The 23,360-nt window shown below is 46.9% G+C and overlaps 3 protein-coding genes across 5 annotated transcripts in view; all 3 read right to left on the bottom strand.

Moving 5' to 3' along the window:
* Positions 1 to 1,871, bottom strand: part of LOC109318266 (stabilin-1-like) — a 56,556-nt gene extending 54,685 nt beyond the window's left edge. The window contains exon 1 of one of the 2 annotated variants that reach the window (XM_019547393.1): positions 1,537 to 1,871. In XM_019547393.1, coding sequence (XP_019402938.1) covers positions 1,537 to 1,677 — 141 coding nt within the window. In that variant the 5' untranslated portion in view covers positions 1,678 to 1,871. The remainder of the gene's footprint in view (positions 1 to 1,536) is intronic. The other variant, XM_019547394.1, reaches the window with a different exon arrangement.
* Positions 1 to 23,360, bottom strand: part of LOC109318265 (stabilin-1-like) — a 449,042-nt gene that overhangs the window by 212,795 nt on the left and 212,887 nt on the right. The window lies entirely within an intron of this gene.
* Positions 15,838 to 23,360, bottom strand: part of NISCH (nischarin) — a 66,010-nt gene continuing 58,487 nt past the window's right edge. Inside the window, exons 19-21 of one of the 2 annotated variants that reach the window (XM_019547390.1) lie at positions 23,021 to 23,149; positions 17,751 to 17,912; positions 15,838 to 17,213 (exon numbers count right to left, since the gene is read on the bottom strand). In XM_019547390.1, coding sequence (XP_019402935.1) covers positions 16,585 to 17,213; positions 17,751 to 17,912; positions 23,021 to 23,149 — 920 coding nt within the window. In that variant the 3' untranslated portion in view covers positions 15,838 to 16,584. Of the gene's footprint in view, positions 17,214 to 17,750; positions 17,913 to 23,020; positions 23,150 to 23,360 lie in introns of those variants that run through there. The other variant, XR_002103213.1, reaches the window with a different exon arrangement.

Genomic DNA, 23,360 nt, shown 5'->3' with positions numbered 1-23,360 from the left:
TGTAAATTTTTGTTGCCTTCCATTGGACCCTCTCCAATTTGTCCACATGCTTTCTGTATTGAAGGGTCCAAAACTGGACACAGCACTTCAAATGTAGCCTCACACAGTACTCCAGGACCAAATAGAGAGAAAGAATCACTTCCCTCAATCTGCTGACAACATTCCTACTACTGTGGCCCTGGTATGCCATTAGCATTTTTTGCAACAAGGGCACAGTCTTGGCTCATATTCAGTTTACTGTCCACTGTAACCCCCAAGTCGTCTTCTGCAGAGTTGCTGCTTAGCCAGTCAGTCCCCAGCCTGCGTCAGTGCATAGGATTGTTCTGTTGTAAGTACAGGACTTTGCTTGTCCTTATCGAACTTCATAAGATTTCTTTTGGTCCACTCCTCCAATTTGTCGAGGTCTCTCTCAATCCTAGCCCTACCTTCAGGTATACCTACTACTCCCCACAGCTTGGTGTCATCTGCAAACTTGCTGAGGGTGCACCCTATCCCATCTTCCAGGTCATTGATGAAAATACTGAACAAACCTGACCCTAGGACCAACCCCTGAGGCACTCTATTTGATATCGGCTGCCAACTAGACATTGAGCCACTGACTACTCTGAATTTCATAACTGAGATGTATGAATGAAAACAAAAATCTCCAGAGAAATATATTACCCATCAGAACACTATCAACATTTTTTATGTCACATTAAGATGCTCACAATACTATGTAGAGTACAGTACATTCACCTAGCTATATAGATCTATGTGCAAAATTAATTTTTAAATGCTGTGCCTATATAGCACTTACCAGGAACCAGAAAATAACTAATCATTATCTATCACCTAGCACCTGCAAGCAGCACTATGACAACAATCCAATATACAGGCAATGAGGGATATATATATATATTTAAGTAGAGAGATTGCGACCACATTTTTTAAAAGATTTATTGTAAAATCCTAGTTTTTTAACCTCTATAGTTCGATGCATGATCCTTTGAAGAAGCCATTTTTTATTCACCAAGGCAGTTGCTTGTCTGATATTAATAAATGATGATTCAGTAGTCAGCCTGTGGTGTATTTTTATCAGCAGGTTTGATGGATTCTAAAACTGTCTTTGATTCTAATTCTTTATAAGCAGGATATCTTTACAGTCTCATGTGGCTATGTAAAGGCTCATCGCTAAACCCCTTTATTGGGTCCAGAGTTGTCCTTAACCATTTTCAGGCCAAACTTTCAACACAATAACTTTTTTTTAAAAATTAGGAAATTCTACTAGATGTTTTGGGGCTTAATCTTGTCATGTGCCAAGCTCCCATGAAACCTATTGAAGCTAGTGAGAGTCAAAGATGCTCAGTTCTTTGTAGAATTGTGTCTATGGTTCTCAGCCATGACATGTCACTTGCATTCAGTACTATAATTTAGAATTTATTTAAGAGCCAAGCAAATTCCCTGTTCCTTAACTTTAGATATACAAAATAGACCACACACACAAGAAAAGTACCACATAGTCTATAGTTCTGAAACAAAGATTAGCAAACATACCTTCTGAGTCTGCCCTTCAGCGGTGGAAATGAAACTTGCTGTTAAGAGCAGAAACAATAAACCAGGAAGATGCATTTTCATGTAATAAGGAGAGAGCACTTTTCTTGAAGGGGGTGGTGATGGTGAAGAAGGCGATGCCATTTCTGTAAGAAAGGACTGCCTACCAAAAGTCAGATCCAAGAAAAAAAAGGAGTTAGAAGTAAATAAGGAAAAAACATTTTTGCTTTCCGACTCCAATATGTGTGGAAGCTTCTGCTGCTTTTAAATATTATTCATGAACTAATATCAGCTTTCTCTTTTGTTTTTTAAACACACACACACACACACACACGCACACGCAAAAGCTTAATCCACAAGTGAAAGGTTTACTCAAAACAGGAACATCTATGGATTTCCTCCTACATATCAGTTCAAAACAGATGGAAGGAAATCCTTAGTTCTCAGCATATTGGAATGAAATATGTTAACTCTATCCTTAACTGGAGGCAATTTCAATGGGCCATCTACAAAAACGTAGAATCCACAATGGTAAATTATTTCAGTTTCATTGCTGATGTTAATGCACTCAGGTCATCTCAACCAGAAAGCATACCCCTCTCCTGCTCATGTACATATCTTTTAATTTACTTAAAGTGTATGGATTGCTCAATGCGAAAAGTAAAATATATACATAATTATCTAGACACGGTATTGGTAGCTTTGGAAACTATGACTATTAGCATTTGGAGCAATGCAGTTCCAGTGTTTAATTTTAAGAAGCTCAGTCTTCGGCTGAGTTTGCAACCAAATTTCTCCTTTAGGCATTGTGGAATATTAAGGGAAAGATCAACAACCTGCATGATGACAAGAGCTTTAGCTCCCAATGTTGCCAATGGCATCCATTTTGTTCAGTGGCGTAAAGAATGACTTATGTCTCTACTTATAAATAATATTAGACATGGATGTTAAACAACATTCATAATTTCTTTCAGCCATTTCTAATATGTACATGTGTGTAAAAGCAAGACAGTTATTTTTAGAATTTGTTTACATTTCCATAAATATATGTACATACACTTTTAGAATACATTAATTTTTAATTCTTGCATAGTACTTTGCATGTGGATATATATGCAAAGATGTACCTATGTGTGTGTGTGTGTGTACATAGAACGCATATAGAAGTTTGCATATATATTTGTATCTGTGTAAGGTGTTGTACAAAAGTGCTATACAAGCATTAAAAATGTTCCTCCCCCTGGAAAATTATGCAAATGCACACACACACACACACACACACACACACACATACTGTATTAATGTACAGTCTGTTATATATACACTCCCCCAAAGAAAGTACATAAAAACATAGCAGGTACTGTACTTACTACTGCTGTTAATCATAGCTTACTCCCCCCCATCCTACAAAGATAGCCTGACTGCGGTGCTATATATCTGGCAATAACAGGAAATAAACAAGGCAAGCTTATTCACTATGGTATAAATAAAAAAGCACCAACTCACAAAAGTCTACCTTGGTCAAATGATCCAATTCATTTGTTCTTTAAAGGTCATCTGATATGTTTGCATGTCCTAGGACATGCAAGCAAAAAATTGCCCAGGAGCAGGCTGTGGAGGGCTCTAAGCTGCATTCTGCATCAGATTGCAATACAATTTATTTGGTGAGAAATCATGCTCCAGAATAGACAGACCATTTGCTCTGAAGTTCTAGGCAGTTCTGATGGAATGGAGGTCAGAAAGCAAACTGGTATTAAGGAACAGGGAAGAAGGTAGTCACATATGTGTGCTCCCTTTTTCCTGATGACAGAAACTCTCAGCTAAGCCCCACATCAGTTCTCTCATGTCTCACCTCCCAACCACAACCCAGCCATCTTCTCAATGGCAAATATTTATTTTGGCCTCCTTATGCCCCAAATGAAAAGCACCAGTTACCTGAACTGCTTCAGCTAGGAGATCAGCTCTAATCCTTCCTTACCAATGAAAATCATGCCCCAAAATGACCATCCTCCCATAACAAAAATATTTGATCTTTCTCTACCTACCAAATGGAAACCTTGGGCAGATTAGGAATTTACTAAAGAGTGGGGTATGCTGCCCTCAAACTGTGGGGGGATCATGGTGAGGTATGGCTGGAGCTCTGCCGGGGGAGGGGCGGGGTTAAAGGGGAACTTGCCTGCTGCTGCACCCAGCTGATCTGGGCATAGGAGAGCCCCAGAACTGCTCCTGAGCCACTTTTGCTGTGTGTCGCAGGAAGCAGTTGCACAAGGAACATCAGTGGTGGCATACAGATTCCTTTTTCCAGTGCCTGCTTTCTGCTTGTCCCTGCCCTGGCCAGGAGCAGGCCCTGGAAGGAGGAACCTGCATACTGCTGCTGCTGTCCCCTGCCAAGCCCAGTTCTCCACTCAGCTGCTTCTTGCAGCCCACAACTGGATCAGGGTAGGAGTGGTTCTGTGGCTCCCCCACATCTTTACTCATTCATACTGTAAAAAGATCAATAGAATGGGTATGATAGTTTCACTAAATAATATACTATTAATATGGTATCCACTGAAATAAATATGAATTATTTATTGCCTCAGTATTATGTAAGGCAAATGAAGAGAAGAATGAAAGGTGTGGTCATTGCTCATTGGTCATGATATAAATAAACTCACATCTTGGACTACTAGTCCAAAAGCACTTGCTGATGGTCCTTGAAAATCTGACTAGTCACACAGATGAGTGTGCATGTGCCGCTTGTGGCATCTCAAAGCAGTTTGAGATGCTGCAAGAGGCATGTTGGGAACAACAAAAATATGTTCCCTGCACTGCATATTTGCAGTGCAAGCTCTAACTTTGATACCTGGAAATCCAGATATTAAAAAAAATAATCTGCAGGGAAAAAAAGAGGGCAAGGCACACCTCTGTAGCGTGCCCTGAAGCAACTGGATGTGGGCTCCTCCAGAGAGATGCTCTGGCCAGACTGTATCTATGGCTTCCCCTTGCCCCAGTGCTTCAGCACGTTGCCTCAGCATGCGGGGCAAACTGGAGCGGTGCAGGTTGCAGAATGACCCAGACCGGCTCTGTCCCAGGTAAGTAGGGACTAGGGGTGGGGCACACTGGAGGTGGGGGGCTGTGATGCTGCGAGGGACTGCATGTGGGTGGTGGGCTGCCCAGGTGGGGTGGGTAACCTGTCCACCTCCCACAGAATGCACAGCCCCCCAACATGGCCCACAGCCCCCCCTCCTCCCCCAGCAGCAGCAGGCATCCAGGTACTCAGTGCCCTCCTGGCAGAGTGTCCCCATGGTATAGGGCAGCATGGTACAGCTTCAACTGCCCAGCACCGCCTGTACCACACTGTGCAGGCTGGGCCCAGCTCAGAGCCATGCGCCTTCAGGCAGTACCAGGCCACATTGGCTGTCAGCTGGGGTCCTTGCACCACTCACAGGGGCTGCATGTCACACTGGGCAGGGTCCTGCCTCATGGAAGCAGCCCAGCCCAAGAGTGCATGGAGTACTTGGAGGCAGGACCTGGCCCGGCATGACATGCACCTCCTATGAGTGGTGCCAGGACCCTGGGTGACAATAGAAGGTGCTGGGCTGGGCCCACAACAAGCAGCACAGGCAATGCCTGGTCTCAGGTGGCTGGGGTTGTGCTATGCCATGGCGGGGGGGGGTGGGAATTCTGCCAGCAGCGAGCCCTGAGGGCCCTGATGGCCACTGCTGCTGTGGGGGCTGTGCACCCTGTGAGAGGCTGTGTGCTGTGCAGGGGGGCTGTGCACCCTGTGTGGGGGGGCTGTGTGCTGTGTGGGGGGGCTGTGCCCTGCAGGGGGTGGGGGACCCAACCCTCCTGAGCAGCCCCACCTCACACAGCCCCCTCACACCCACAGACCCACAACCCCCCAATCCATTCACAAGCCCTACACCCCCAAATCACCCCCACAAACCTCTTACCCACATACCCAACCACAAATCTCAAACCCCTGCACAAGCCCCATACTGACAAAACCTCACCCCCACAAACCCTATACCCATCCACACCCCCCACCAGTCTCCCTACAAAACCCACACCTACTCCTCCACACCCCTTCCCCCCCCAAATCCCACATCCCCTCCACAAATCTCACACCCTGCATACCCAGATGGAAATATGGGATGGAACAGGACCTGCTGGCAGGAGCTGCAGCTGCAGGGGCAATTGGCATACTGCAGCCATGCCCTGTGCCTACACCAGTGCTGGAACATGCAGCCCAGCCTGGGCGGGGGTGGGAAGGGGTGGCTCCTGGTCCCAGAAATCACTTGTGGGGTGTGATGGGCTGGGGGGATGGGGGAGGTGGCAGCAGGGGTGTGTGAGAGAGTTGGGAGTGGGGGAGTGCTCCGGGTAGGAGAGGCCACCAAAGCTAAGCTTAGAGTCCCTTTGTCCCCCTAGAGCAGTCTGTACAGGGGGAGGCCAGCCTGGGAGGAAAGGGTTCAGCTCAGTCCCTGATCCCCAGGTGAGGGCTTCCCAGGGATAGCATGGGGCAGGGAACAGAACAGCAAAGACCAGCATTGCTCAGAGCCACAAAGCAGTGGGTGAGATAGCTGCAGCTGGACTCATATCCTAGTGCTGGAACGGAGATGCAGCTGGGAGGGAGTGAGTAGGGGAAGGCAGGGGCTGTGGGTCAGGAGTGAGGGGACTAGGGCAGGGGCAGGGGACTGGCACATCCTGGTGAGCAAAGTGGGTAGGGGCAGCTCTGATTTTTCTATGACAAAAAACCCAAAAGTAAATGCCAAAGTATATAGATATTTAGAATCCATTTTATTATGATGATAGAGGCACTGGTAGGCTTCCAAATTGCTTTAAACTTGTAAATATAGCACTAAAACATTGCCCAACTGATTTCTCTCTATATAGCGGTGTTTCATTTTAATAGTGAAAAAACATGAATTTTGGGTATTTTAATGAGATAATTTGGGTTTCTTATTAGAGAATTTGCAATTTTTAAATAGGGAAACTAGGATCTCTCCTGGTCAGACAAGTGGCAAGACCTGGGCAGAGAAGCCTGTCCAGTAGGGGTGAGAAGCGGGCCTTATTCGAATTGGATTTGGATTCGGCCCAAATCAGGGACAGCAATTTAATTAGTTGATTCAGATCACTGTCCCTGATTCGGTTCAGTCGAATCCAAATCTGAAGAATCAATGCTGATTCAGAGAATCAGCCCCACCCCCATGCCCCTTCAGATCAGCGATCAGCCATGGGGGGTCCCTGGGTGCCCCACCAGACCCAGGAGGCACCAGTCACCAAGCCAGGGGGGCATGGGGTGAGGGGCATGAACTCCCTGGCAGATCTGGAATTGGACCGGAATTGCTTCTGGTCCACTTCTGGGTCTGCTGCCAAGCACACTGGGGAGCCCCCTACACTCCTGTGGGATGCTCCATGCACCCCAGCATCACAGCATTCATGAGCCGCCTGCTACCTAGAGGTATGTAGGAAAAACACTCAAAGTTGTGTCTATGTCCAAATCACTGAATTTTTCCAAATCTCTCTGAATGGATTTGGAGTGTTCTGATCGATTTGGACAGATTAAAGGGTCCTCTGATTCGATTCGGATTCAGAGATTCAGCTACTAAATTGGGCCGAATCTCCACCAAAATGAATCAGGGACCGAAGCTTCGCACAGCCCTACTGTCCAGGAGTAGCACTATGGACCCAGCTGGAGGGCAGATGAGGTGGCTGATCTCTTGGCCATCTGGGGCCAAGACAACATGCTTTGACAGTTCAACGTGGCCCACAGCAAGAAGCACATCTTCTGGGTGAAAGCTGCAAAGATCGCAGAGCAGGGGTACTTAAAGACATTACAGTAATGCCACCTGATGGCCAACTGTGCAGCCACAGTCCACTGGCAACTTGCCCAGGGATGCAGGATGCTCTGCTACAGTGCCCATGCCACAGCCTAGGTAGCCATGCAGTCTCTATCCAGGTCTGGCAGGCACACAGCTATGCTGCCACAGGTCTGAGAGTGGGGTTGCTGTTGCAGGGGGAAGCAGGTCACAGCCAGGCAGCAACCCCCAGTGCCAGACTGCTGCAGTGGGTAGAGGGTGCAGGGGTCATTCTAGGTTAGTGCTGCTTCAGCAGTCCAGCTGGCACAAAGGGTAGTGTCCTGAGATACCAACTGGCTGGGCCTCAGAAGTTCCTATCTATTCATACACCCAACTGAAGTGAGTCTTAAGGTCCACCTGACTAACTAGTAGCCCCTTGTAGGGCTAATGAATGAGTGGTACAATTAAATTCTTGGGACAACTAAAGCAAAAAACAGGATAGGAGTGTCGTGTGGGTCACGGGCTCAAAACATGAAAATAAGTGTGCCTGAGGGGAACACTGAGCAGAGCCCCCTGGGCTGCATCTACTGGTTCTCAAAGGCATCCAAGGAGCTGGTGGAAGTGTGCATGGACGAGTGAAAGGAATGCAGCCCCACAGTTCCCGGGCCCTTTCTCATCCAGAGCCTCCTTCCTGGTCATTTACCAGGCCCACTGCAGGCCTCAGCAGTATAAAACCTGCCCTGGCCAGCAGCTCAGGGCTACTTGCCTTCAGGAGCTTGTGAGGCCTCCACCTCCAGAACCTCCTCCTGAGGTTTTGCTTGAACTTCACCCCCCCCAACCTTTTTATTTTTGGGCACCCTGTCCATGGCCCCATCAAGTCCTGGGACCTCCTGGTCAATCTCCTCCTAGCAAACACCCTTCTTCAGATGTAGGGAGACTCTCCCTATGCCTGAAGAAGAGTGGTTGTACCAGAAAGCTTGGAAAGAACAATTTTTCCAACTATTTAGTTGGTCTAGTAAAAGGTATCACATTTACCCAAGGAACCTTGTCTGCCTATGTCCTTAGATCAGCAGGGCTACAACAATCATGCCCAAATATTAGATGGAAATACTCTATGATTTGTCTAAGGTTGCAGCAAATGGTTCACAAAGGACTAAGCTTAACCAAAGCTAACAGTCTTATAAATTCCACAGCTTGGCTCATGATAGAATGCAGTTGAAAGCAGTGGAACCAAACTCAAATACAGTAGAACTCAGATCATTAGTATCTGGAGAGTTTCAAACCTACTTAATTCATAGGGGGTGCTGAATTATGAACGAGCTACTCAGCTGTTCACTACACATTTGCCTTCAAAAGGATCCACTTCTCTACTTACGCAGAGCTCATCAGCAGGTGTCACACGTTCCCATCTTTTGGGGAGTAAGGTAACTGTACTGTACTTCTACTGTAATACATTATCTTCTAGGATTGTTACTGTATTGTATCTCAGTTTAAGCATGTCAGTGTGAGTGTAACAGGGAACCTGAGCCCTGTTACTAGGAAGCATGGTGACTCCTTTAAGAAACAGCACTTTCAGGGCACAACAAGCTGGCAGAGCCAGGGTTAAAAGATAAGCCTGGCTGGCTGGTCAGCTGACGGGGGCATCGGGTGACCAGAAGAGAGCTCAGCCCAGAGCTATATAAACCCTGGTTTGAGCTGGTCAGATGGTGGCCAGCTGAGAGGGTGAACTCCTGAGAATTCCCAGAGAAGCTGCAGCAGCTTTTCAAGGGAGAGCAGCAGATGGTGGGACAGACAGAGCCATGAAACTGTCTCTGATTGCCTTCTTTCCCTTTATTTTGTTATAACCCAGGGGCTTACTGTTTGTTTCATTTGTAAACCGGTGGTTAGTTGTTGAGGCTGTAGGGGAGGTGGAGACCTCATTAGCGTCCAAAGGGCACAGCTGCAAAGGGGCTGGAAAGCCAAGCACCACAGGGATACAGCGGACAAGGGCCAGGGATCCAGTAGGGGCCTAGGGCCTTAAAGCTGGGCCTGACATGGTAGGTTGGGGCTAAAGTGCCTAGCCATATAAAAAGGGGACAGGGCTCGGTAGGCTGAAGCCCCAACAGAGTCTGGGAAAATTGTATAGGGCCACGAGCCCAGAGCATACTAAGGGATTAGAGCCTTGAAGCCTGGCCCTATCTAGTGAGTTGAGGTTGGTGGGCCTAGACAGAAAGAAAAGAACAGAGGTTAAGTAGGCTGAAGCCCCAACAGCAACATACAGCTAACACCTGCAAGGCATGGGGCACATTAAGGGAAGGTCAGATCATGCTATTAGCCTTTAAGGCAAAAGCCCCTTACCTTGGTGAGCAAGAGCATAGATCTCGCCTGGAAAGCCCTGGGGCAACCTCCTCTTCAAGAACCAAGGAACATCAAGTCGTGGCAGGAAAGCAACAGGGAGTTTGTTCCCAGAGGAAAACTGAGATATCAAGGGCCTTTGGGGGCCTTTGTAGACTTTAAAAAGCCGCTCTGTTACAATGAGAAAATGGTAGAGAAAAATATATAAACACCCATATTTCCAAAAGAAAAGCTTACTGCTCTAACTCCTGCCATGCAACACCCCAACAATATTAAAGTGACTTTGGAATAGGTTTTTTTTAAAAGCTATTCAAAATCTGTCTTGCATTGCTATCAATGGATGTTAGATACTCTTAGCTCTTATACAAATCTGGAAAAGCAACTTTAGCACAGTATTCTGTGTTAACAATTTCTGCTTCAGGAAAATTTTCCTGGCATGCATACAACACTGTACAAAGGCAGCTACACTACTTACAGGTCAGGAGGTAGCACATAGAGCAGTTCAGTGTGTTACATTATACTGCTGCCTGGCACCATATTTATCTGAATCAAATCCAGTCCATTATCCCGACTGATGGAAGTCAACACCAGACGTTTCAAAGAAAGGTACAAAACCCTACAGTAGGCAAATGTAAAAGATATAACCCACACATTGCGCATGTCTACATGAGACTCTTTACTGACCAGTAGGGCAAATAAATGCACAGTAAGCATCACAGTCTAGGTGTGCAGATACTTACTACACAGTAATGTGCTCTAATCATGAGTTAATTTGCTACCTGTAAATACAAGTAACAAATTAATTCCCAAATAGTTACTGTGTAGTAACGCATGTGTAGATGCTGACCAGGAGCAAATTTGCTCCCAGTCAGCCCCACTACTAGGGGGCTACCTGCAGCCCAGCCCCAGGGCCACAGGCCTGGGAGTTTTTACAGGCCCCGGACTGGGGCAGCTCTTTGCCAGCCCCAGGCTCTTAAAAGCCTGCAAGGACGCCAGGGCCTTGGGCCACCTGCAGCCAGCCTCTGGCCACTTTGTGTCCCAGCAGAGGCCCCAGGCCAGCTGCAGCAGCCTCCCTGGATCCCAGCACTCATCTCCTGGCACCATATCACTGCATGGCTGCCAGGCCCATGCTGTCGCACTGCACTGGATGCTGTAGTCACTTGCTAGGCCGAACAGCACCCTGTGCCACTTGTAGCCAGCCTCTGGTCACCAGGTGCTGCTCCAGCTGGCCCCGGGCCACCTGCAGAAGCCTGCATGGACCCCTCTGCTGGTGCCTGGTACACCATCACTGTGCACCTGCCTGTCCCATACCATGCCCTGTGCTGGGCACTGCACGCACGTGCCCAGGCCTGCCAGCACCAGGAATGCTGTGTGGAGACCCAGTGAGCTATTGAGGGAGTCACACTGCCTCCTGGGGCTGAAACTGGTCCTAGGAGGAAACCACAGACCTCTGGTGCTGTGTGGTGAGGTCTGCAGCCAGTTTGCATGACTGGACACTCCAACATGCACATTTATGAGGACCTATCAGGCTGCATGTGGGAGCATAAGCACAGCAGTCAGTGTGCCAATGCTGCATAAAGGTCAAGGCCTTGTGGGCACCATCACCAACCACAGCCAGTTGGGGGCTGCTCTCAAATCCATGCCTTTTATGCAGCAGCTGGACAACCACCTCACATCTCAGGACCCTGACCTGGCCCATGCTCTGTACTTGAGCATGGGTCACCTGGCCAAGCCTCCACTGTGGTCTGGCACCTATGGCAATGTGTCACTGGGAGAGGGCCCCTTGGGCCACCAGGAGGCCATCCTGTCATGCTCCTTACCCTTGGCCTCATCAAGAAGCTCCAGGAACCCAGGCCAGTGCCTGTCTCACCAACTCCAGGTGTGCAGCCCCACCCAAGCAGGCCTTGTCATAGCACTGCTGGCCCTCAGCTGCTTCAGCTCCTCCCCAGAGGGGACCTCTGCCCAGGCAGCAGGACACCAAGGTTCTCTCTAAGCTGCATGCATGCGCAGCTGTGCACGATTTAAAATCTTGCCATGCACTAACTTTTTAATGCTGTGCACCTTCCTGGAGAGGAGGTAGGCTGTGGCTTCCTGGAGACAAGTTGGGCATGGAGCATGGTGGAGGCACTGGGGTCAGTGCGGGACACTTACCGGAGGTAAGCTCCTCACTCCTAATGCAGGGCAGGCAGCGGCTCCTTCCTGAGGTGAGGCGGGGAGCAGGAACAGGGGCTGACAGTGGGGAACTGTTCTGCTCCTTAGCCCCGATGCCATGTGCCTCCTTGCTCTCCAAGGTGATACTGAGGCAGGGGCTGGGGCTTTGAGTTTGAATGTAGCAACTGCTTCTAACAGGTGTGAAGCAAATGCCTCTTGGGCTAAATATTCAGTCCACTTGGTGGAACGTAGTCTGTAAACCATGCATTTTTCCTGCATCTTCAAGCTGAATGGGGAGCACTTTTGGCACAAGCCACAATTACTTTAGAGTTCAGATGGCTGATGTGACTGTGAGGCTAAAGTTGAAAACAAGTTGCAGGCTTCAGCAGCCTCTGGTAACATTAGAAGTGGTTGAGAGGCTTTTTAAAGAAATTTTCTCTTGTGAGTAAAATACTCCAGGATGAAAGGTTTTACTGGCACACCCTGTCATTGTTTGTATTAAGGTGGTACCCAGAAAGCCCACTCATTCATTAATGTTGTATCAATATTTTGTATAGTTAATTTCTTTGTTCTTTGCATCAAGGAAGTAGCTTTGCCTAGAGCAGTGATTCTCAACCTTTTTATACTCAAGGCACCCCTTGGAAAATGATAGCTTTTCGCAGGGACATGTAGTGTAGCCACAGGTAGCCCTCCAGGTGGCAGAAGTTGTGGGGCAGGGCAGGATTGTCCTCCACACCATCAAAGCTCAGGATCCTGCACCAGATTCACAGGTGCACCTGGCAATCAGCAGCAGCAAGGTGTAGTGGGCTGGGAAGCCCTTGGTCAATTAAAACAGCTCCTCATAGCAGGCCTGACATACTCTCAGCAGTGGCATGCTCAGGGCAGAGCTGGCAGGGGGTTGGCCTCACTGCACCTTCCTGGAGAGGCCCGAGTGGAGGGTGGGATCACCAACAGCTTCACATTCCAATTGGCCAGGAGCCCCTTGCTTCCTGAGCCCAGGTGCCATGGGTTGGGCAGTAGCATAGGACAGGGCTCTGTAGCCACTGAAGCCAGTGCTGTCAGGAGCCAGGCCCCTCCTGGCTTGGGAAGCAGGCAGGGAGGCAGGTTGCTTGAAGCCAGTACCCAGCAGCCCACCTGCCCCTGTGGAGTGAGCAGAGACTGGGAGCTTGGCTGGCATCCACCTGTGCCAGGACCTGCCTGGCCAACTTAACAGAATCTGTTGGCACCCATTCACAAACAACCCGATCTGAAGCCAGGCAACACACAGCCCCCTCACATTGAGCCTCTCGTCTCAGAAATTTTGCAAACTCTCACAACCAACCTCTTTAATCTGGCTCTGTAGGACCTGCAACTGCACACGCCAGAGGCACCAGTTGGCAGCCAGAATGCGCCTTCAGGGTTACCAGCAGTCACAGCTGGGGCTTTAAGTATGCACCAGCTCTGAAAGCAGAGGACCTGGCTGCTGGACTGGCTAGTGGACTCAAAGGTCTGGTGCATGGAGTGCGTTGTTCATGAGCAGGAGAGGGGCTTGGGTATACCAGTTCAGCGACAGGCTCCTGGCCCAGGAGGAAAGCCACCTAGAGACTCAGGAACATCAGGCTGCCCTGGGGGCCAGAGCAGTAGAGGCCAAGGAGAACTACTGGGTGCTGGACACCATCCTGGCCCTAGCAGCCACCTTCATGTCACCTGCTGCCCTGCCCCCAGCTGCTGCCCTGCCTCACAGCCACCTGCCCCCCAACAGCACACCCCACCCCACATAGGCCTGGGCTGAGGTGCAGCAGTGCCTCCACCAACCAGGTGCCCCTGCCCTGGCTCCCACCCCCAGGCTCCTACCATGCAGCCCCTCCTCAAATGCCCAGCCCTACCACTGGCCAGATCCATGTGGCCCTAGAGCAGGATCTGCCTGCAGCAGGATCAGGACCACGCATGGGCCTGGCCTGCTGGCTGCAGAACAGTCACCTGCAGCGGCAGAGCAGCAGCTACCCTCACTCCCAGGCGAGCCCCCTGCCCACTGGCTTTGCAGTGCTGTACACACTCACAGGGGTGCAGCCAGAGGGCAGGATGCTGGATACGTTTCCAGGCTCCATCCTCAACCCACTGACCTCCACCCCTGCAGGGCACACACAGCACTGCACAGACTGTGCATGGGAAAGAAGGTGCTTTGCTGGTGGTGGGTAGAATGGATAGTAGAGGGCTGCTGTGGGGCAGGGGGGAGGAAGGGCTTTGTTGCTGGGGAAGGAGGGAGCCTGGAGGTCTGCTTGTGGAGGGGAATAAAGTGCTTTTCTAAGAACTGTCCACAGTGAGTGTGGTGCTGGGGGTATGCAGTGGAGCTGTACAAAAGAAAATATTTGGCGGTCAACCCAAAAATGCAGAATAAAGTCCAACAGTAACCCAGAATGGCAATAAACTTCACTGCCTTCTACTTCAAGTGCAAAGCATGTTTTTTTTTAATCTTGCCTTCAAATACATAAGGGAAAATGCATGTGTTAATAATTCTAAAGCAAAACCGCTCCTGCACAAAATTTTACCCCCTGAAGAGAGAATGAGACTTCCCCCAACACATCATGTAATTTATTTGCCCTACAAAGGCATTCAAATACTATGGTGAAGAGCATGGTATAAGAACTTTCATAGTATGGTACATACATAGAACAGGACATCGGAAGTAATTGCTTAGAATCACCAACAGAATGACTATTTTATTTATACTTCCAGATTTATGGGCGGAGTTGTATTGTACTGACTGGAGCTAAACTGCTTTACACTGGCTGAGGATGTAACCCTCAGAACCAAAGACACACCTTTATTTTTCCTTGATGCTAAAGATACTAATCTGCTGGGCTCAGTAAAAATATGCTAGAGACAATGTATAGCTTTGAAGGTCCATTTGCTCAAAAAACAAAATCAATTCTCTCAGTAGTGACTGGCTTTAAAAAGCAAGAGGACTATGGTAGATTCAACTTCAGAATGATTTTTGGCTGTAGCAAGTTTCACAGGAGATACCACCAACTTGGTCTCTTTATCCTCTGTCAAAAAGCAGTTGCTCTCAAGAATGAAACCTTTGGTTTGATTTTCATCTTTTGCAGCTTCTTTCAACGATCTCTAATCAAAATATGCGCTGCATGGCTGTCCAATATCACTTTTCAATTGCAATACAGATTTGAATTAGGGCTGACAGATAATTACAAAAATTTAAATTAGTTGCGATTAATTGCAATTTTGATTGCACAATTAGTCAGCACTCCCACCCAACAGCCCGGAGCTGGTGTGCCCTGAATCTCCACCCCAACCACCACCGCCAGTACACAACCTCAACCCCAACCCTGGCCCACCCTGCACCTGCTCCGGACTTACGCTGGCCAGAGCAGACCAGCTGAAACCCATGAGACCAGCCCCAACCCCAGCCCACCCCATGCCTGCTCCAGATACACCCGCCCACACTGACCAACACCAGTGGTGACCAGGCAGAAGCTGCTGCTCAGTGTGGCGGAAAAGTAGCCTCCCTCCCCCTTTCCCATGGCAGGCCCTTCTTGTCCAGCCACCTGAAGTCCATGTCTAGGCTGTCCTGTGGCTCCTCTGCACTGCCACTACTGCCCCGCTGGGCAGCCCAGAGGCAGCAGTGACAGTGGCAGAGAGGAGTTGCAGGGCAGCTCAGGCGTGGGCGCTGGGCAGCTAGAGCAAGACAGGCCCAGCAGCGGTGATGGGGAGGAGCTGCTTTTCCTTGGTGCTGAGCAGCAGCTTCTGCCCAGCTGCTACCACTGCTCAGCATGGGTCCAGAGCAGGCATAGGGTGAGCCCAGGGTCAGGACTGTATATATGGATTCTGACTGGTCTGGAGCCAGTCTGCTTTGCTAGGCCAAGTCCGGAGACAGCGTGGGATGGGCTGTATTTTGTCCACCCCTCATTGAAACAGATGTGTGAGATTAACACTTGTTACAAAAATTAATGCGTTAATTTGTTTTGCGTTAATCGTGTACATTAGCTGACATTAATTAACAGCCCTAGTTTGAATAAGAATATAAAAAAACAGGATACAGAAACAAACTGTCAAATTACACTTTACTTATATTGAGAAAATAGGCAACAAACAACACGGTGTTCAGATGTACAAATTTACCATTATTTGTTGACAAAATGCTAGTATAACCATGCTGGACACTTCATTTTCATGATGATAAACTGATTTCTTCAAGGATTTTTCACATTTTATGCAGCTGTAAAAAAAAGTGTCCATGGAAATTATGATTTCAGATGGAAAGACTTTGTTTGCCTATTGTTTAAAATCAATTTTGCTACTAGATTGATTAGCAGCAAACAAATTTGACCCCCACAAATTAGATGCATTTTAAAGGTCATTAAATGTTTTAGCAGCATACCCAATAAAATATATCCTGTACAAATAAACATTGCACTTCAACATACACAGGGATTTACTATTATTTACACAATATAATTTGTATAACAGCAAAAGTTATATATACAGAAAAAAGGGGAAATAGTAACAGCCCTAGACAATGGCAGATCTATTGTTGACTCCTTTTTTTCCTATAGTTTCCCAAGATGCCTCAAGAAAATTATTTCCATATACTATTACATGAAAATAGATCTTACAAAAAATTCAATTCCCAGCTAACATAAAAGTTTTTACTGTACTAAGTTGTTTACTACACACAAGAACCATGAAATCCAGTTTAGCTCTTTACACTGAGAAAATGCCACACACCTCTCCCTACTCCAAGACTGTGATTTACTCCAGAATCCATACCCAGGTCACTTAGCTGTATGAATTAGCCAGTAAGTTCCAAAGGTAATTCCCTGCCACACAAGATCTCCCACTGTCTTGCAAGGAGTGAAATGAGTTTTTCACGGCTTTCTGCACTCGGAATGAAGATGCACCATTGGATTTCTAGATTTCCACTGCTTTCATGCTTAGTGTAGCCCTCTGGGGCACTGAAAACATCCCCAAAGTGATCCAACGTTAGGTTTTGCATTAAATCTTGGCTCTGAACATCATCAAACACAAAGGTGAGGGCCTGTGGATATGTCTGATAGCCCATAAGTACCCTATCCAAATCCCGGATTCGTCTTCCGTCCGTAAGCTGATATTTGTCTCTCTTTGGTGGTTCCTTAGCGAATTCAGGTAGTGGATAACTGATATAATCCTCACTGAAGAGGAACAAATCTGAGCTAGTTAAAATAAGAGTTTTAGGATGACGTAAACTACTGACTTCAGCAATTACTTCATTATGGTTCACTTGAAATGCCAGGACATACAGTAGAATATCTAGAGACTGGAGACTAGCCAAACTGTCCATCTTCTCTCCCACCAGGAAAGCAAGGTCTCCGATCTCCTCTTCATTGGGATAAACAAACTTTACTTTGCTAGAATGAATCAGTTCGTAATTCTCCATTTTTCCTGCAAGCATAATCATACATGAGTTGTACTTTTCACTTAATATTACACAACAGTTCCCTGCTGCATTAAATAGAATATAACTTTGATAGTGTATTGTAGCTGAAACAATTCAAGCTTCACATTTATTTATATACCATTTTTACTTGGTATGCAATACATGAATAATTACTTGAATCCATTTCTCTCCTGGATTTGTCTTCTGTCTTTTGCTACAAGACAATTTCCAGGCAAGTCAGATTGCAGGCTGCTTCTGTGGTGGTAATTAAAGCGGCAGAAAGAACAGGTGAATTCCCAGATTGCATTTATCTTACTAAGAGCTGGGGGTGGGGGAGAATCAATTATTTTTGAGCCCTTAATTTATTGAATCTATTCCCAAATCACTGAAATGCATATCTTAAGTAAACTGTCCTGCTCTGATAGACCTGTAAGAATTAACTGGGTTAACAGGAAACTAGAATAAGCAATACATAAAAATATGTTTTGGACTTTTATAAGTACGTTACAGTATTTTAAGAAAATGCAGAATGGACCACTTACCTGTGCTTTTATTTCCAAATTCAGAGTAAAAGTCCTTATCTACTGGTTCTGGTGAAGGTGTGCGTGCCAGCAATGAGAGCACTGCCATAAGCTGCTGTATAAAAGAATGAGTACTGTAGCTGTCTCTAGTCAGGCAGGTTACTATATGATCGGCAGAATGTCCTGAAGAGAAGACAGAACTTGATGTACTTGAATATATAAAAGTAACTTTATTGTAACTATTCAGATGTTTGTTGTCACAGAAGATTAGGGATACTAAAAATGATCTTTTGAATAAAAGGATAGGGCAAACTTTCATCAGCGGTACATATAGACTCCTTGCCTTGGAAATCAGACATACACTTATTGGTAGGAGGTTTTAACTTCATGACTGTTTGCTGCTTTGAAAATTTAACCTCAGAAGGAGACTACCAATTTACTATTGCTACAAGTGTCCCTATGATTCCCTATGATTAGAAAAGAAAAAAAATCTCTTTCAGTTAACTTTCTAAGAGTATACTTTGGATAGGGTCTCAACCTCTGACAGGTTGTGTACCACCAATTCAACACAATACAGCCTTCAGTAACACCAGCATTTTTTCATACACATAGATAACAGGCTATGTATTAAAAGAACATCAAAACCTTTAGTAATCATAAAACATTGTTTTATCAGTAAGGGTAGGCATATAAAACAATTGGAAATTGGAAAAAAGACAGTGTAAACTTATCCATCCAGGGATGCTTTTGGGGATGTCTTTAGTGGGAAGGGTGAGCTTGCTTGACAAAGCACAGTATTCAGATATCTGGTGGGTGGACGTGGGGGTGTGTGTGGGGTTTGGAGCCTGGATGGGAGGGGATGAGTGGCACGTGTCCTGGCGGAATGTGTGGTACTGTGGATCAGGAGTGAGGGGCAGCAGCAGAGCTGAGGGAGATGTGGCTTGGGAGTGACAGACAGAGAAAGAGACCAATACAGAGGCACACAGCTCCCAGCAGGTAAGTCTGTGTAGGGGGAAAGGCAGGGTAAGAATAAAGGGGTGGGGTGGGGGACAGTCTGAGGCCCCTATGGTGATGGTGGGGGTCAGACAGGGACAGGGTTTGGGGTGAGTGGAGCTGGGGCGGGTTGTGAGAAAGAGCCATGGGAGGCTTGTTCAGGGACTCTGGGATGGGCGTGGCTCCCCACCATTGTGCACACACTGGGAGAGTCATGGGAGCACTTGCCCCCCCCACCAGATTTGTGCGTGGGGTGGAGGTGGGCTGCCGGCTCGGCTCTGCGCAATGCCATATACCTTCCGCACTGACTGCGCCACATCCCCTGTCCACCTGGCAGCAGAGGCACAACATGGCAGCACATGTGGCTCCCAAGGCAACAGCAGTGTGGTGCTGCCTTGGGTGTTACATGCGACACCATGCTGTGCCTTCTGCCACTGGCTGGGCAGGGGATGCAGTGCAGTCAGCATATGGAAAGCACATGGCATTGCGCACAGCTCCTGAGGATGCAGGTCACAGAGCCCAGCACACAGCAGGTAGCACACCACCGCCCTATCCACAAATCCAGGGGGCACATACCCCACATGCCTCCCCTGGGGTGTATGCAGTAGCAGGAGCCCCCCGCACCCCTGGACGAGCTGCCTTGGCTCTATGGTAATAAATTTAACCCAGCTCCTAACTTGACTAAGAAAACAGACAGAGATTAGAGGTGATGATATTGCTTATTTCAGTTAAATGTTCTGAGATAAGGAATCCTGCATGCATTGTTTTGTCTTGATATATTACCCTGTGTACACGTTACGTTTCTTTTTCTCTCTGAGAAACCAGAAACTGATAACTATTTCTATAAGCACAATGTTTCACTCTTCTTTAAGTAAACTGTCTGTATGTCTGTGTGTGTTAGATCAGTGATTTACTGTCCGAGGTCGTATTTTTTCTCTCTTCATCTTAAGTATAAATATGCTTGTAAACTTATAGTTCGAGGATTCCTTTGAAACAGGCAAGCGGGTGATTCCCCTTGCTCTATGGAATTCTCCCTGTGATCACAGTATAGCGCTAAATAAAGAAAAGCTGGCTCTGTCAGTTCTGATTCAACCACAATGCGAAGTTTGATTTCTTCCACAGCTCCAACAGTCCCACCACCTGCCCCAGGGCCCCATTCACCTCAGCCCCTTCCCTGCCTCACTCCCTCCCTCACCGCAGGAACCTAGATCTGCCCCCCACTCTCCCTTCCCTCCTCCATGCCCTCCCCCACCCCCACAACACACTTACCTGCTGAGTGCTACTCCACATGCGGCCGGACTGTGTGTGCATGTGTGCCCCTCTCCCCCCAGCCTTCGTACCACTTGTGGTACGTGTACCATAGTTTGGGAGCCGCTGACTTAAACCATTTTCCTGTCTCTTCTAGAGATTTTCTTTTCATTTGTATCATACAGCAACAGGAGATAGGAGGGCATTTTAAAAACCAGGACAATGCAAAGAAATAGCAGTAAGGACCTGGACGAGAACAGGGGGCAACTGCAACACTTGACATTAAATGTACTTTAAACTAAGATATAAAGTTGACAGCGGCCCTCAAAGTCTAAAGGCTGTATTTTCGATTTCAGACTTCATTCATGCTTAAAAATCATGGTATGATAGAAAATATCAAGCCTTCATCTTTGGGGGGGGGGCGGCATGTTAAGCTCTTCATTTTTACTAAATCTAAGTTGAATCATATTTTTATGACTCATTTTGCCTTCTAGAACAGGAGTGGTAGCGTTTTTTGAGCACTAAATTATTATGTCCCAAAAAGAAGACAAGCGTTATAATTTTCCAGAGCATCTAAGTGACCAAGAACCCTAAGACATGTTCATTGTGCCATAAATGTAACATGTTAATTACACTATAAACTGTAACATGCCACACATTTATAGCCAAGTTATGGTGTGATAAAACTGCATACCAATCACAAAAATGTTTCATATTTACTGTGGAACATCTTTGGAGCTATTTGTATCATGCCTTAAATTGAATATGTGGCAATCTATCTCAGACTTGGGGCTGGTCCGTGCCTGGGACATAGCCAATCCCTGGCCCAATGCCCAGCATCAGGTAGGCGACAGTCCTGGGTCCCACAACAGAAGCTGTGGGATTGCCCTCTGCCCAATCCTGATGCTCAGCTGCCATAGGGGCCAGGACACAGCTGCTCCCTACCAGAATTGGACTGGGGCAGCTCCATGTTCAGCCCTAACACTGGTGATTTGGATATGAGGAGTGTTATGCCCCATCTGAAACACTGCTGGTCCGAACCATGCACTAGGAACTCCTGAATGCTAAACCAAAAGTTTAAACTAAGACCAGGGAGAACTGTTGAGATTTTCCTCATTTTATTTTTTGTAGGGAAAGTGAGATCACACAACTTCCCACATGGAAGAATGAGACTCTTGGCAAGGGGAACACTGCTATAAATCAGCAGTTGGCAACCTTCTGGTGGCATGGGTTGGAACAACCCAGCTCAGGTCTGAAGTAGGGCAGTGTTCCAGCCTAGGCCACACAGATGTTCAGTTTCTACTGGGAGAATTGGTATTCTCTTGGTAGAAACCAAAAATGTGCAGACATTCAGGCATTTTCTCCTAGAGCAATATAACTGCTCTGAGGAAAAAAAATAACTCAGCAACAACCAGGTAGAAAACACTCCCAAAAAAGTTTTCCTGGGAGACCAAATGTCTGCACACTTTTCTCTGGTTTAACTCCTCCTAAGGAACAGGAATGGAGCAGCACGAACAACTCCCATGCCTTTCAGAGACCAGGGTCACCCCAGTTTGGAGAAGCTACGAGGGGCAGGTGGCTCCCACCCCTCCCACAAACTGGTAGGGGAGGAGCGGCTGCCAGCTGTTTCCCACCTGCTCCTCATTCCAGAACTCCCAGGAGCTCTCAGGGAGCAGGCACTGCCCCATGCCTGCTTCCTTTGCAGCCTCCACCCTTTGGAGGTTTTCCCCAAGCCTGTCTCCTGCCCCCACAAGCTTTTAAATCATCATCCCTCCTGTTCAGCGGCACTGCCACTGAGGATGGAAGTGGGAAGGGAAGTGGAAAGGACAAGGGGAAGAAGGCGGGGGACCTCCACCCCTTTGCTCAGCTCCCAGTACCAAGACCTGAGCAGAGGGAGCAGCAGGGCAAAGCCCCTGCCAACTTCTCACAATGGGAACTCTGAAGCAAGCAGGCAGCTGTGCCGCTTACTGAGTTCTGGTGCCTAGCAGCTGAGCAGAGAGAGCAGCATGACAAAGCTCCTGCCTACCTTTCATACAGGAGATCCTGGTGTGAGAGGCAGTCAGGGGCTTTGCTGTATTGCTCCCTCCACTTGGCTTCTGGTGTCAAGAAGCCTAGCAATGGGAGTTGCAGTTCCCTGCTTGCTTCTCACACAGGAGTTCCTAATTTGAGAGAGGCAGGAGGGGATTTCACCCCAGTGCTGCAGTCCCTCTGAGAATGGAAAGATCAACCTAGTCTGGGGAAGGCACAATGAGCATGAGGGGGCAGTTGCAGACTGAACATCTATACTGCTCCCCCTCTTGAAATCATTTCTAGCAGTGGAAATTTTCCACAGCTAGAACTGAACATTTGTATGCAGCCCTAGTCACTTTTACCACTTCTCCCCAAGCCCCCAGCTGCAGCACAGGTGCAATTTCCAGCACCATCAAATCCCACCAGTTCATGGATTACTGCCTACATATGTAATTACAGAAGTTGTAGTGATAAAACTTACAAATACAAATTCCAATACCAGCATGACACCCTGATTATCCTGAAGTTTCACTTCATTAATCCACTCATTGTATGCACAATTTAAAGAAAAATCCTAAACATGCACAGTACACTAGGTTCATTAACTGAACACTTAGTCCTTTGAAATGCTACAATGTGCATGCTTAAAGGCAAATATTTATTAGACACAAAACAGTTAATTGAAGAAAGTTTATTCCTGCTTCCCACCCCACCATTCAAGACCAACTCAAGTGATTTTAAGTCATTCCTTACATTCAGATTAACCTAGTCAGAGCACAAGTGTAAAATTTCAAACCCCAAAATAGGGGGAAAATTTTTTATATCACTTCAAATGGTTTAACTTCTCAGCTGTGATTATTTATATGGTATAACCAGTGTGAAATTAATGTAAAAGCAAATTAAACTAAACACAAAAAGAGGCAGCAAGATAATATGATCCTAGATATCAAGAACAAAATAAAGACAGGAGTTTACCTAAGACCAGACCATTCTACAATACCTGTAAACTAGAAAAATTTTAAAGCATGAAATGTACTTACCAGTAATCCTGAAGTACTGATCGAAAAGTCCAACGTTTACTGATTGCAGATCATTAAGTTTTAATACCAAGCAACATGAGAGGTGAAAAGAGCTATTTTCATAATCTGAGTTTTTCTGGTTCCAAAAGCCTAATAAATGGAAAGGAATACAAGACATAAAGGGAAGAATGCTTACTGCATCCCTTCAAATGAATCCCTTCAAGGAAGAAATGCTTACTGCATCCCTTCAAGGAAGACACCTTTAAAGATAACATTATCTGGCTCTCAATTTAAGGGAAAAAAGACAAAAGTAATGAAATAAAGACATCTATTGTACATGTAAAAAACTTTTTACTTTTTG

The sequence above is a fragment of the Crocodylus porosus genome, unplaced genomic scaffold (genome assembly GCF_001723895.1).
Source record: "Crocodylus porosus isolate Cpor-Errol unplaced genomic scaffold, CroPor_comp1, whole genome shotgun sequence".
Lineage (NCBI taxonomy): Eukaryota > Metazoa > Chordata > Crocodylia > Crocodylidae > Crocodylus > Crocodylus porosus.
This window is presented reverse-complemented; position numbering and strand designations above follow the sequence as displayed.